Genomic DNA, 15,963 nt, shown 5'->3' on the forward strand with positions numbered 1-15,963 from the left:
GATGAGGTGTATAATGGTGACGAAACACATTATTGGCAATGTTTAGCATAATATCAAACTTTGCAGTGGGGTCCTATGCTGGATGCCCAGGAGGGTACAATTTTGTATTGTTTGTCAAGTGGAAAAATTTTAGGAGCAACTGAAATCTATTTCGCGAAAACATGCGGGGAAACCATGGAGTTGCCATATTTTCGTCTGTGGACCAGTAACTAAAAATTGTCGGTTTCTTTATGAGTCCCATATTTAATATTATTGCCACAAAAGCCCTCATTTCTGGCACAGAAGTAGGATACCACTTTCTCACACGAGAGTTCACTGATAAGTTTAGGTTTGTTTCGAGAAATTGCCGAGCGTATCTGTTTGTTTCTGTTGCCATTATCGTAAACAGTTGCACTGTAAAAAACAAGTTAAAAAATCAGTTGAGGTAGCATTTATTGGTACATGTTTGGGACCCAGTAATTCTGAAAACGTGAAGCAGTGAGGAGCAAGATTGTCCAACTCATCAGTTCCAATTTCAGCAAACGTGTCGCTGGCTGCAGTCAATTCTTCAACATCGTCTTCATTGCTGCTGGGTGCAAATTCGGCTATTGATGACTCATATGATGAGATATCACCACTAGTAGATTGATCCACTGTCCGAAAAACCTGCAAAATCATCCTCACTTTCACTACTTTCCGCGGTATACATTGCACTCAAACGAGACTTCTTCCTTGGTGGCGCCATAGTACCTTCAAAACGAACGAAAAACAACCTTGTGTTTGGAACTCGAAAATATTGATTATTGGCATCGACTATCTTTCGACCTTCATTTGTCTTCACAACATCGATATACCATGATCTGTGCCTTAGTTTGAAAGAAAAGTGCGCGAAAACGGCAGTACGATTAGATCGTACGTGGCACTTTTCACGCATACCGTACGATCCGATTAGATCGTATTTGGCACTAGAAGGGTTAATCTTCTTTAGTGTCCACCTTTCGACCAAATTATAATATTCCTCAAAAGTGTCACTCACTTGGACTTTGAAACTAAGAGTATAAATATAAGTATATCGTGAATAACCATCAGTAAATGTAAGAAAATAATAACTCCCACCTATGGATTCACACTCCATCGGACCACATACATCTGTATGGATTAAATGTAAGACATCTGCAGATTTAGTTTTACTAGTCTTAAAAGGTAGCCTTGCTTGTTTTCCTTTTATGCACGTCTCACAAGGATCCTTGAATACATTATAATTCTGTATTCCCTTTACCATATCCCTTATAAAAGACGTACCCTTTCTATGTAGGTGTCCAAGTCTGCTCTGCCGTTAAAAAAAAAAACCTTCCGTTGAGTGTAATGAATCACTTAACATTTCTGTGTTTACTATCAAAGGTATCCAACTTAAAAATACCCCTTTCGTTACTTGCTGTAATTATAATTTCACTGTTTTCATTGATTACTCTTGCTCCATGCATGTCAAAAGTGACTGTATTTTTGTTCTTGACCATATCCACTACAGACAGCAGGTTAGTCACAACATTTATTACATAATGAACATCCAAGTGCTGTAACAATATCGGGTTCACCATTTACACTACAAGTAGTTCTAGTTTCCCAGCCAAATGACATTGGAGCTTGCTGCCATCAACAGTAGATATTCCTGTATGAGTCTTACCTTTAATATCATAAAGAAGACATTTGTCTTTAACAATTTGCACAGATGCACCTGAGTCTAAAATCCATTCCAGTTGACAATTACCCACATCTCCAAAAGAATAAAAACAATTGGTCCCTCTCTCTGAGCTATCAGCAGCATACCTCTTGCTGTGTGTCTGACCTTTGGTTTACTTTTTCTCTGCGCTGAGATGCAATATGCCCCTTCTTCTGACATCTATAGCACTTCACTGATTTCCTTCTTTTGTTTTTTTAATAAAGAACAGATGCAGTTTCCTTCTCCAATACATGACATCTTGAAGTACTCTTGACATCCTGTAGTATTTTCCCTTTAACTCTGTCGCCCATGATTGGTATAGCTGAGCTTTCCAGCTCCATAATCATAGGCGCATACCTTTTGGACAGTCCTGCCGACAGTAGTGCCCCTATCCATTTGTCAGCAATCTCAAACCCAATGTTTCTCAGTCAGTTCGACATAGCTATTATTTTATTGACATATTCGTCTACACTCTTGCATTTGTCTAGCTGAGTGGTAATTAACTCACGTAATAGTCCTATTTTCCTTGTAAGACCTACATCCTGAAATGCTGTTCGTAATTTGTCTCTGACTTCCTTTGCTGTCACAGCTTTATCAATGTGAACATAATTCACTGAGTCATCCAGTAATATCAACTTTGATTTTGCTTTCCTATTTGTACTTGAATAATTCTGATCTGTGATTTCCATTGTCCCGTCCACTTCACTCCATAGGTCGTCCAAACGTAAATACGCTTCTACTGCAAATTTCCATGTTACATAGTTTTTGCAACCTATAAGTTGTTCAATCTGCAGAATTTGTTCTGCACTCATTTTCACAGTAACTTTGGTCTTTCTTAACATAAAGAATAATACCAAAGAATAATACAAAAGAGTTGCATTCGCCTTGTAAGGATAACTCTTACTTCATGCACATGCACTTCTTGTAACTTTTCCAATACTTCCTCACTACTATATTATGAATATACATATTCCAAATGCATCGCGGGCCCATAATCTGTATTAGAGTCAACACAGTTGAATAAGTAACAGTGAGTATAAGACATTTAGTACCAGTAACTGTATTTGCACTTCCAGGTAAAATACATTGAATAAAACCACCATGGAACATTGTATTACACACATAAAACTTGAAGCGTACAATAGCACCAGAGACGTCTATTATATTTCACGTGATGCACTTTGCCACCGTCTCACACGAAATTTATTGTTCATACAATTCCAGCAGTCTTCCTACTTAATTATTGTACACTGCTAGAAGTTAAGAAAGATAAACTGTAACAAATTGTTAGGTCATGTGATTTTTTTCATTACTGTATTTCTCATTTGATTGCACTCCACTGCTCGAAAAATAACACATGCAGAGAAGGGAAGTCAGACTGACCTAGCTCTGGTTTATATGCCAGAGTCTGGTCTGATCCCTCAGAGGGAATACCTTGGGATCTACATCATCTGAGTCATGACACCCCATAGCTGTGAACACGGAGAGGAGGGAGAGGGAGGGGGGGAGGTAGAATAAAATAGGTTGTATGTGGTCCAGAGGTGCCGACATGTGGGAAGGTGGCAGAACGATGTCCATGACCATTACTGTGAAAAGTGTGGGCAATGGGAGTGCTCAATGGGAGTTACATGTTTCACCGTGGAACCGAAGATCTACAGGTGTGGAGAAACCAGCAATTGCTGGCCAGCATGGAGAGGCAAAACTAATGTCAGTTCTGCTGTAGAAATTTGTGAGCAGAGGCCGGGCTACATGATACGTCATAGACCCATGGTGGGCAGAAACCATCCCACAGATACAGGTTGCATGGCATCCACCCCTGTGGGCCACACAAGGGTGACAATCTGGGAAGGAGAAGCCTTGGTGATGACATGCCCCGGTACAAGGTGTAAAATGTCCAAGAGGATGCAGTAATTGGTGGCCATCAAACTGTTCTGGTGGACTGTGGCTTTTAGCCTAGATGGCCATGGACAATGCTATAAGAGCACTGTGTGTTAGGTGCAGTATTGGATGTCTTTTCCTTGCAGGTCGTGGCCATGAAAAAATCTTCCTCTTATTCAAGTCGTCAGCAGAGAGATTAAAACCCAAGTCCGTCACTGGCAGTTGCCTGTATGAATACTTGTGGAAGTAGCATTTTCAGTGTTTTACTGTTTCATGAATTGAAAATCCAAAAGTGTGAAGAGAATCTATCCTGAAAACATTGTTGACAGAGGGGGGGGGGGGGGGTCATAATAAAAAATTACTGGGTGAGTGGCTTTGTCGTAAGTAAGTAAAACTGTAAATTTTCCTAGCAAGGCTCGATAGCTCCAAAGGTTTGTCTCATCTATCTCCAAGTGTGGTGCCCCTAAACTTAAATAAGTAGATTGGTTTAGCAAGGCCACAGCTACTGTAGTGTCCAGAAATAATTTTGTGAAGTGCTTGCCTATGAATGCATCTTAAGGACTTTCTCTGGTTTGCATCCTGAAAAGGCGGCACTTCCATGGATTTATCACATACTTGGCAAACTTCCATAGGCTGGGATGTATTTGCATTACAACTGCTGAAATATATCTCTTGCAAGTGTCCTTTTTTGTCACATGTGTGGCATGTTTGTGCCGATGGGGGACAGACATGCTGCATGTGTGGTGACTGGAAACAATGTTTATAGCCACGCAATAGTGCTGCTGTTGATGCACAAACATTTGAAATTGCAAATTCTACTTAATTCCTGTAAATCAGCAGCCGAGTTCAGATATGATTATTTGGGGATTTTTATCAGTGCCAAATTCTAACATGCCTGTAATGATATGTCTCTTCGTGTTCTTGCAGGCGAAGAAAGGATCTAGGCAAGTTCCGCCAGATTCGTTAATGATGCTAATTTTTATATTAGATGGTAAAGTTTGGGGTTTCCTAACAAGAATGTGGCCTTTTGTCTTTCCAAGTTGGCAATTTGACAAGCCAAAAAATATAATTGCAGTAATCATCATTAAGCATCCCACTCTCCACATTGTTAAGTGGTAGAATGACTGTAAATATGCATGGAGTAGGAGACGTTCCTGCTACATTCTCCAACTCTTGTGCTGTTTACAATATAGCTATCATTAGCTCCTGATAATCCTGTGTTGCTTGCATTTGGAGTTACTGTAAATATTCCATAGTTGAAAACCCACATACCTGATTAATTCTGAAAGATCAATACTGCAACTAGAGTCCATCAGAGCCAATATAATAGCACTTGCAGCGTGCACCCCACTGCTTGCAACATAACGCACAGAGAAATAAGAGTGAGATTGCTTTGAGCTGACTTATATGCTGGAGTCTGGCATGATATCAGCAGAGGATGTGTCTGGATCAGTGCCAGCTGAATACTAGCACCACAGTGATCGATAGTAATGTTACACCTACTACTCACTTTCCGTGGTAATGTCAGGTGGCACCACTACAGGATTAAAATAAAAGGTTTATGATAATTTTGGAAAGTATTCAGAGGATGAATAGCAGTAGCTTGAGCTACAATTGCTGAGAAAAAGAAAAGTTGTAAGTGAATTGGAAGGCACTGATTTCTTATTTGCCAGTGCACTTCAACATTGGATTAATATTTCAAGAACAATTAATTACACTGTTTGTTATTGAGTTACAACAGTTCATCTCCCGACTCAGTGTTTGGGTTACTGTGATTTGATAAAACAAAAATAAAATATTCCAACAATATTACGAAAATTGCTACTTACCATATAGCAGATATGCTGAGTCACAGATAGGCACAACAAAAAGACTGTCGCAAATAAAGCTTTCAGCCATTAAGGCCTTTGTCAACAATAGACGACACACACAAGCAAACACAACTGACACAACTGCAGTCTCAGGCAACTGAAACCACACTGCCAGTATTGTTACATTCCGTCCTGGACTTTCCATTGCTTGAAATTAAATATTCCATTATCTGTATAACAAAAATGAAGAAATTGTTTCTTCTCACTCCCTTGTTGTACTGTTCATTAGAAATGTACTTTGATCTCCAGTCTTGTTTACCTAATGCCTTTCCCAATCTGACATACTTTTATGTCAGTTGTCACTTTTGAAATAAATATAGGAATTTTAATTTAGTATTTTTCTGCCTATTTTGATAGGCCAAAAAACCAGTGTGGCAAAAGCAACAGAAGAAGGGCAAAAAAACGAATAAGAAGAGCTCCAGGGGCCAAAAAACTTCATCCAGAAGTACACCTGCCAAGAAGGTTGATGAAAAACCTCAGGCTCCATCCGAGGTAACCTTAAAAATATTTTCAAGTTTTTGCAGATAATTATCAATAGTCCATAAGATATTGGCCAAAAAGGAATTATTTAAATATAGGAAAATAAATGTTTCGGAAAAGTTGCAAGAGTTGTAACATAAATAAATTATTGAAGCAAGTAATGTTTGAGCTAATGGAGGCACCACACTAAGTTACTTGCTTTAAAGTACTTCACGCATTATAAAACGAATATGTAAATGTTTTAAACAGGTAAATGTTTTAAATGGCTGTTGTGGGTTGATTGAATTTCTCCATCATTATATCAATTGTACTTGGTTTTTATTATATATTTACCAGTGAAAATAATTAAAAAGAGTTTGCCTTTATTTGTTTGTTAATTATACTCTTTATTATATTAGTACATTGATCACCCACAACATGGTGATCATAATGGCAGCAAAACTGAAGACAAAACAGATAAGCCTGAAATACTGTATTTGGAATTCCGAAACTATTTCATTGCAAAATGCCAGATATTGACATAAGTGACCACAGAATAGGAAAGCAACAAAAACTGCTCAACAGGTGAAAGGCAGTTGGACCAGATGAAATACCTGGAGGTTTTGCAGAGATTATGCAAAAGAACTCGCTCCACATTTAGCAGAAGTGTATCGTGGGTCACTTGAGCAATGAAGGGTATCTAATAATTGGAAAATTTGCAGGTCACTCCTATTTTTTTAAAAAATGTCATCAGACAAATGTGAGTAATTACAGGCCTATACTGCTGACGTCAGTCTGTTGTAGAATTATTGAACATCATTTTGAAAATTGAAAATGTTCTCTGTAAAAATCCAAATGGATTCTGGAAACAGAGCTCTTGTGAAACTTGGCTCGTTCTGTTCAATTCTGAAATCCATAGTGCCTTAGACAGAGGTGCTCAGGGTGTGATGCCACATTCCTGGGTTTCCAAAGGGTTTTAGAGTGCAACAGGCAGTTTCCATATTTCTAGATTTCCAAAAAGCATTTGACAAGATGTCCCACTGAAGCCTGTTAAGAAAGGTATGAGCATATGGAATAGGTTCCCATAATGTGAGTGGCTTTGAAGACTTCTTAAGTAATAGAACCCAATACATTGTACTTGGCAGCGAGTATTTGTGAGAGACAAGGGTATCATCATGAGTGCCCCAGGGAAGTGTGATACCACCACTATTATTTTCTTTCATACATAAATGATATGGCGGACAGGGTGGGCAGCAATCTGCAGCTGTTCATTGGTGCTGTGGTATTGGGGAGATGTCGTCGTTTCATGACTGTAGGAGGACACAAGATGTCCTACACAAAACTTGTAGTTGATGTGGTGAATGGCAGCTAATTCTAAATATAGAAAAATGTAACTTAATGCAGGTGGCTGGGGGGGGGGGGATAGGGTAATGTTCGAATACAGCGTTAGTAGTGTGCTGCTTGACACAGTCACGTCGTTTAAGTATCTGGGCATAACATTGCAAAGCAATATGGAATGAGATGAACATGTAAGGATTATAGTAGGGAAGACAAAGGGTCAACTTCAGTTTATTGGGAGAATTTTAGGAAAGTGTGGTTCATGTGTAAAAACAGACTACATATAGGATACTAGTGCAACCTATTCGTGAGTACTGTTTGTTTGTTTGGGATCCACACCAGTTTGGATTAAAGGAAGACATTAGAGCAATTCAGAGGCAAGCTATTAAATTTGTTACCCTTAGGTACGAAGAACTTGCATATATTATGGAGATGCTTCAGGAACTCAAATGGGAATCCCTGAAGGGAAGAAACCATTATTTTTAAGGAAAATTTTTGAGGAAATTCAGAGAACCAGCATTGGAAGTTGAATACAGAAAGATTCTAATGCCGCCAATATACATTTCGTATAAGGGTCATGAACATAAGATACAAGAAATTACAGTTTGTATGAGGCATGTAAACAGTCGTTTTTCCATCGTAGTGTTACAGTGCACCTTCTGCCATTCTGTACTGTAGTTTGTAGAGTATGTATGGCGATGCAGAGGTACTATACCAGTGATAAATATAGCACATGATGAGAAAATAATAAGTAGAGTGGAAACTTAAAAAATTTGAGATTTCCATATTTCTGAGAATTCAAAATGGAAAAGGCACATTTTGAACTCCTAAAACAGCTTAGTTGATCCACATTTGCTCTTCAAATCATTGCATATCCTTATGAGAGAAAACAGTAAGTTGCAATATTGTACATATTTTCATTCAATAACATCATATGGAATAATGTTCAGGGATAATTCATTTTCAAGAAAGAAAATGTTCTTTGCTCAAAAACACATTGTAAGAATATTATGTGGTGCTCACACACTATCATCTTCTAGACATCTGTTTAAGAAGTCAGGCACTTTATCTGACACCTCACAGTCAGTTTGTTCCCTCATAAGTTTGTTGCAAAGAATCCACTGCAGTTCAAAAGGAACAGTGATTTACATTATTACAGTACCAGAAGAAAAATGACATTCAATGCTCTACATTAATGTTGTCTTTAACACACAAAAAATGGGTGTTTAATGCTTCCACCAAAATTTTTGTCACTTACGCAATGATAAGGGGGGGGGGGGGGGAGAAACTTTCTAATGAAGTTTCTCCCTGACAATTTGTTCTACTCCATAGAAGAAATCCTACTTTTGTAATGAGTTAGAAAGTGGTGGGTTATAACTGATAACAACTACTATAGAATAATAATAAACAATTGTAAATGGTCACTGGGTCGCCATATTCTCACGTGAATGTGTAGCATACTGTGAATGTAAAACGACTCATTTCACTATACTAGTGATCCATGGAACGTGAAACTAGCTAACTTGCCTGATGTATTATTTGTTTATGTTCTTATTATGAGATATTTAATAATTTTTCTAATTTCAGTTTGTTTATGGAATGAAAATTTTTGCAGATCAATCTTTTGCTTTTGCTTGTACCAAAATTTGGTCTATTAACAGGATACACTTGCATACCTGGTTCAATGTTCCAGTTCATTTGATGATTATGATTCTAGTGTAAAAGTCATTGTATCCATCATTTTGACAATCTCTCTGTGCATTCGTAAGAGGTAAAGGTGTAGTGCAATAATGAAAACAGTTTTTGACAAGACAATGTAATGGGATGGATTTAAAAAATCTACTAACCAAGTGGCGGCAGAACACACACATTTAAAAAAAGTTGTTGTTATGCAAGCTTTTGGAGCCAGTGGCTCCTTTTCCAGCAGAAGGGTTGGAGGGGAAGGAAGAGGGTGAAGCAAAAGGACTGGCGAGGTGTAGGAAAAGGGCTAGATTTCAGAAAAGTCACCCTAAACTGCCGGTGAGGGGAGACTTACTGGATGGGATGACAAAAAAAAGATTGGTTTTTGGGGACTGCACCGGACAAGATTTGAAAACCTGAGAGCTTAAAGGTGGAAGACAGGCTAATACGCAAAATGAGATCACTCCTAAAATATTGTGAACAAGTTAATAAGAGTGAAAAGCTAAGACACCAACCATTTCCTAGATTGTCTAAAATCCGTGCCTGTCCGACTCACACCACACACCTTGCTAGTCAGCAGTGATACCACCTCCCTCGATACCAACATCCCCCACATACATGGTCTGTCTGGAGCTTATCATTTCCTCAGTCAGCGCCCAACTGATTCCAGACCTATGACATTCTTCCAGCTCACCTTAATCATTACAAGCAACTACTTCACCTTTGAGGGGCAGACATACAGACAGATTAGGGGTACGGCCATGGAAACCAGGATGGCTCCTTCCTATGCCAACCTTTTCATGGGTTGCCTGGAGGGGGCTTTCCTGGGATCCATACGTCTTCAGCCTTTAGTTTGGTTTAGGTACATTATCGACATCTTTGCCATATGGAATTATGGTGAGGCTGAACAGTTAAAATTCCTGGAATCTCTGATTACTTTCTCCCAATTAAATTTCTTATAGTCCTATTGTGCATCCCATGTCACTTTCCTTGATGTTGATCTCTTGCTCACCGAAGGCCAGCTACACACTTTTGTCCACATTAAACCTACTAACAAACAAAAGTACTTCCATTTTGACAGTTTCTGTCCTTTCCATGTCAGATGTACCCTTCCATAAAACCTTAGCATTCGAGGGAAACATATTTGTTGGGATGTAGACTCTTTTTGGCACCCTTTCCATGTCAGATGTACCCTCCCATACATAAAACCTTAGAATTCGAGGGAAACATATTTGTTCGGATGCTGACTCTTTTTGGCAGGACACCACCATTCTCACCTTAGCCTTCACTGAATGTAATTACCTTACCAGCAGGGGCCATCACATCCAATCCTGGTATTGCTGATCCCTCCATAAAACAACTTCGGAGCACACCACTTGTCACTCAGTATTATCCTGGTTTGGAATGTATTAATCAGCTACTTCGAGAAGGTCATGCCTTCCTAAAATCGTATCCTGAAATGAGCTCCATTTTGCCCACCTCATCTAGAATAGCTTTTCGTTGCCTTTCAAATCCCCGCAATGTCCTTGTCAGGCCCTATGTTCCTTCTGCACCCATCTCCCTACCCTATGGTTCCTACCCCTGTGACCAACCCTTCTGTGAGACTTGCCCTGTGCACCCTCCTACCACCACCAATACCAGTCCTGTAACTGGAAAAAGGTATACTATCAAAGGGAGAGCCATCTGTCAAATGACACATCATTTACCAGCTGATATATAAACACTGTTTGGCCTTTTACATCGGCATGACTATCACTAAATTATCAGCCAGGATGAATGGGCATAGGCAGAGGGTGGATACTGGCGACCCACAATATCTTGTTGCAGAGCATGCTCTACAAAATGACAGTCATGACCTCGGTGCCTCTTTCACCACACGTGCTATCTGGATTCTTCCCTTGGACATCAGTTTCTCAGAATTCTGCAGGTAGGAAGTAGCGCTACATGTCCTTGGTTCTCGCTAACTGCTGGACCTAAATTTACATTAATTACTTCCATCTCACCATTTCTTCACAATAACTACTCCTTTCTGCACTCCTTTATAGTTTTCTACATATTTCATTTTCTGACCTGTCTCCTTTTTTGCCATCCCCCTCCCACCTCTTTTACATACAATGCACTGAGCTTTTCACTCTTATTAACTTCCGCATGATGTTTTAGCAGTAATCTCTGTCTTGTGTATTACCCTGTCTTCTGCCTTTAAGCTCTCAGGTTTTTAAATCTCATCTGTTGTAGTCCCCAACGATCAGTCTTCCCATCTCATCCCATCCAGTAAATCTCTCCTCACCCACAGTTCTTGGTGACTTTTCCGAAGTCTACCTCTTTTCCTAGATCTCTCCAGTCCTTTACCTTCACCCCTCTTCTTTTCCCTTCAACCCTTCTGCTGGAAGATGGAGTCACTGGCTCCAATAGCTTGCATAATTATAGCGTTTTTTTTATGTGTGTGTTCAGTTGCCGCTTGGTGAGTAGATCTTTTATATATACAATTATGAGACATATGATGTGGCAGAAAATGAACTAGAAGTGTATGTAGTATTGAGTTTCCACTCAGTGCCTTGTAATAAGTTATCTCATAGCCATTGATGAGCTGTGTTACAGGAGGTTAGGTTTATTTAAAAGTGCTTTTCTTCCTGGCTTCATTTTGCTAGGTATTTTTCTTTTACCGAAATCTCTCTCTCTCTCTCTCTCTCTCTCTCTCTCTCTCTCTCTGTGTGTGTGTGTGTGTGTGTGTGTGTGTGTGTGTGTGTGTGTGTGTTTCTTTTGCCACATCACACATGATGTTTAAATTTAGAGCTTTCCTGCTACTAACCTTATTTACAATTAATTTCCCATACGCTGATAAATATGCCCAACAAAATTACATCATGCTAACACACATAGGTCAGGAGATATGATGTCATAAACACCGATATGCATGAAAACCTTCCACATCATGCATGACATTTATATTTATTACTTTTTTGCTCCCAACTATACTTGCAACATAATTTGCAGACAGTATCCATGTATGCTGCTGACTGTACCTACACAAATATATCATTGCATGTCACATAGTTCGAAAGATATGACATCGTAAACACAGAGTTGCATGAAGTTTTAATACATTTATTCTTTACTAATACCTACAGTCAAGTCAACTTAAGGAAATCCCTGACACCTGGCAGTGCTTGTGACACTTTTCAACTGCGAAGCGCAGGCGGCTGCAGGTGAAAACAATTGCAGCCTATAGAGCTATGAAGAGACGTTGGCATAGAGATCTTTACAAAATTGCATTGTACACACACAAAGCAACTGCACCAAGTGTACAGAAACTGTCTGGGATACCGTACATACATTTGTTCAGTATGTAAACTTCTTTGTGTGACTTTCATGATTTCAAAGGCATTTTCATGAATACCTGGAAATAAAGATTTTTCACTGTTACTCTACAGATACAGTTCATTTTTTATTTTCATTTCTAATTGAAAGTTGGCAAAATGAAAACCTGGGCAGTGTCGGGTTTGTCAACCAGTAGTAAATAATAAAACTGTTTTACTCTGGAGACAAGCAAAATAGGACCTATATTGCCAATTTCTCATCTTTGTTAACATCTGTTTTATATAAACATACTCTACAGTGCTTATATGGTCACTCATAGTAGCCAGAAAGGAATACAGACAACATTGTGTGTTACATGTTTTGTATGTTCACATTCGCCTTCTCGCCGCACCTCACAATTTCACATGCTGTATAAAGGTCATTGGTTGTTGTCTTTCATACACTTTGTATTTATTTTCAACAATGTCTTACAGTTCTGTACTAAAAAATAGAAAAGGGCTAACTGAAAATTCATTTTCTCAGCAGCTGAAACAAATAAACTTTTGTTTGACAGACAAGAACGATTGTGTTTTGTGAAATGAGAGGACGTTAGGAACTTATTTCTTTTGATGACAAAACACAAAATGATAGTATCTAGTGTCAGCACTATAACAGAACTATAAATAATACAGAAGATGAAACTTGACTGTATTTTGAATTATGCCAAACCAAGGCTGGTGTGGGAAGTAGTAGTAGTAGTAGTAGTAGTAGTACTTGTTGTTGTTGTTGGTGGTGGTGGTGGTGGTGGTGTCCACTTCTGGCCACCCATGGGTGTAAATTTGTAAGTTTTATACAGAAGTCAAGGCCTGCTAGCAAACATCATGCGTCTTGTTGAATTCATTACTAAATTGGCACTTGCTTTGGTGAACAAAGGTTGAATCAAATTCTACTCAAATTAGATCACCTGTAAACAGACTCAGGGAAAGACATTTCCCTAAATTGGATCTGGCTACAAAATTGTCTCGGAGCAGAAATAAAGCTTGCGCAGGCAAGATCTGTGAAAGTGGCAAGAAAAGATACCAGGTACTATTGTCAAGAATGCGATGTAGGACTTTGTTTTTCAAAATGCCTAAAAATTTTTGTTGTCGAGAAAAATGTAACTAAGTAATTTTCAATTCTTTTTTAATTAAGTTTTTATACAGTTTTTGATTTTAGAACCAACAACTTCTAATCCTATCTCCATTTACGAAACAAAAGACAAAAACATTTTTCAGTTTTTGTGAGAACAACACATTTTCATTTCAGTCTTAAGAAATCATCACTGATGTAAGTCTATTTCTTCACGGTATTACATAGAGTAGAGACCCCTCTTGCAGGCGCTATAAACTGACTTAGGTCCTGTGCAGTAGAACCTGATACACAACATTTAGAAAAACTGCGAAACAGCACAGTGTCAGCCTGTTGAATGACATCCTAGCTGCCCAGTCCTCAGAGTGTTAGTATGTAGTTTTATGGCAATCAATATCTTTAATCTTTCATTATCAATTTTTAATTTGGCGCTCTCTTCAAAAACCATACATTGAGTGCATGCTGTACATATTTAAAAACATTATGTGAATAGATCTTATGTGAGCAAGCCAAGACAATTATCATGGTGTCCCAAGGTGGATATTGTCTGAGATTGATCAACATGGGTATTCAGCCAGTTGGCCAAAGTCAGGGGGAGGCTTAACTTAACTGGACGGAGATCCTTGTGTTATATAGTGAGCATCAGAGGATGGTGTTGAGAATAATTAATTCAGAATATACAATTGGCTTCTTAGTTCATCATAAAAGTTTTAAATTTTAGGGAATGGCTGACATAAATGCAATAGTATTATTTTACACGTCTGGAGATTGTTTGTGAGTAGGTAATAATGACTACCTCTGCTGAAAAATGTGTGTGTCAGAGGCAGAGAAAAAGGGGAGGGAGGGGGGGATCAGGATGTAAAATGTTTTTGTTAGGAAACTAAGACTTATGGACATTTTGTCATTAGGTAAACTTTTGGCATTGTGTAGTGATAAATTTCTTTGTATTTCCTTTATTGAAAATAATCTTCCCGTGCAATATTTTATTTATATATGTTACACAGTTGCAAATTCACTATACTTGGGGATAATGCACTAATTAGCATCTGGAGGTGAATGTTTGACTCTTTGAAATTTCTGTTAACATTGTTATGTGAGAACAAGTATGATTTAGAATTTTTGAAAGCATTGTCATTTGCCAACATCAAACTTGGCGGAGGTGTATGGTGTTTCTTCCTCCTCCAATTGACATTCTTTTCTGGAGCAACTACAGCTGCCCATTGAGGTTGGTCATTTTAACATACTGAAAGCATTCGCAGATCATATAAGTGTACCAAAAGATTTTTTGTGAAATTGGTTAATGTTCTTTTTGCAGCAGTCTCATGAGATACCTACAAAGAAGGTTGCTGCAGAGTCAGGAGATGAAAGTGATATGTCAGATGATGATGTGGAGCGGTCTGATGATGAAGAGAATGAACATAGTCAGGGAGACAAGAAGGTATGGTAAATTGAGAACTCCTGGATAGTACAGAAAGAAACTTCAACACTTCTCTGTTCATAATCAACATTTATTTTTATAATTGTAATTGTTAATGTTTCAATTTCTTGTATTTTCTAAGTTCCATAAAAGTATGAGTTAAAAAACTGAAACAGTGACCTACTTTTAGTTGTATATTTGACATATCTTCAGTTGAAAACTGCTTCAATTAAATTAGATTAACTTTCATTCCAATTGATCTGTAGTGAGGTGGTCCTCCAGGATGTAGAACATGTCAGAAAAACAATAATACAGGACAAATATTTACAATTAAAACAAATAAGCTTATGTACTTCCCACAGGTCCCAAGTGGAATGATCGCCTTTCTTTTTATGAACACTATATCAAAGGATCATTTTACGACACTCATTTACTAAGATTGCATTAATGCACTGAATTTAAAATTTAAAAAAATGTTTTTTTATTTATAAGGTAATAAAACTACAATATTTATTTACAATGAACACATTACTGCACAGAAATGGTGCAGAAGTTAATTGTTCTTACACACACACACACACACACACACACACACACACACACACACACACAAATCAATTGATTCTACTTAGAAATTCATCAATGGAATAGGAGGAGTTGGCCACCAATAAATCCTGTAGGCTTCTCTTAAACTGAATTTCATTGGTTGTTAAGCTTTTTATGGCTGCTGGCAAGTTATTGAAAATGTGTGTTCATGAATAATGCACACCTTTTTGTACCGAAGTAAGTGACTTTAAATCCTTGTGAAGATTATTCTTATTTCTAGTATTGATTCCATGAACTGAGCTGTTGGTTTGAAAAAGTTATATATTTTTAAAAAGAAATTTCATTAAGGAATTAATATATTGGGAAGCAGTAGTTAGTATCCCTAGTTCCATGAACAGGCTTCTGCAGAATGTTCTGAGCTCACACCACATATAACTCTTATTGCACATTTTTGTGCCAGGAAAACTTTAGCTTGGCTTGATGAATTACCAAAAAAAAAAAAATAATCCCATATGACATTACTGAGTGAACGTAAGCATAGTATGCCAGCTTTTTCATTTTTATATCTCCTATGCCTGACAGAATTCAATTGCAAATAGATATTTGTTTAGACGCTTCAGCAGTTAAGTGGTGTGCTCCTCCCAGTTGAA

General features: G+C 38.1%; 1 protein-coding gene across 1 annotated transcript in view; it reads left to right on the forward strand.

The window, feature by feature from the left end:
- LOC126203768 (translocation protein SEC63 homolog) overlaps positions 1 to 15,963 on the forward strand; it is a 190,379-nt gene that overhangs the window by 137,006 nt on the left and 37,410 nt on the right. The window contains exons 12-13 of the mRNA XM_049938137.1: positions 5,806 to 5,940; positions 14,666 to 14,788. Of these exons, the coding sequence (XP_049794094.1) occupies positions 5,806 to 5,940; positions 14,666 to 14,788 (258 nt within the window). The remainder of the gene's footprint in view (positions 1 to 5,805; positions 5,941 to 14,665; positions 14,789 to 15,963) is intronic.

Source organism: Schistocerca nitens, chromosome 9 (genome assembly GCF_023898315.1).
Source record: "Schistocerca nitens isolate TAMUIC-IGC-003100 chromosome 9, iqSchNite1.1, whole genome shotgun sequence".
In the NCBI taxonomy this organism is placed as follows: Eukaryota; Metazoa; Arthropoda; class Insecta; order Orthoptera; family Acrididae; genus Schistocerca; species Schistocerca nitens.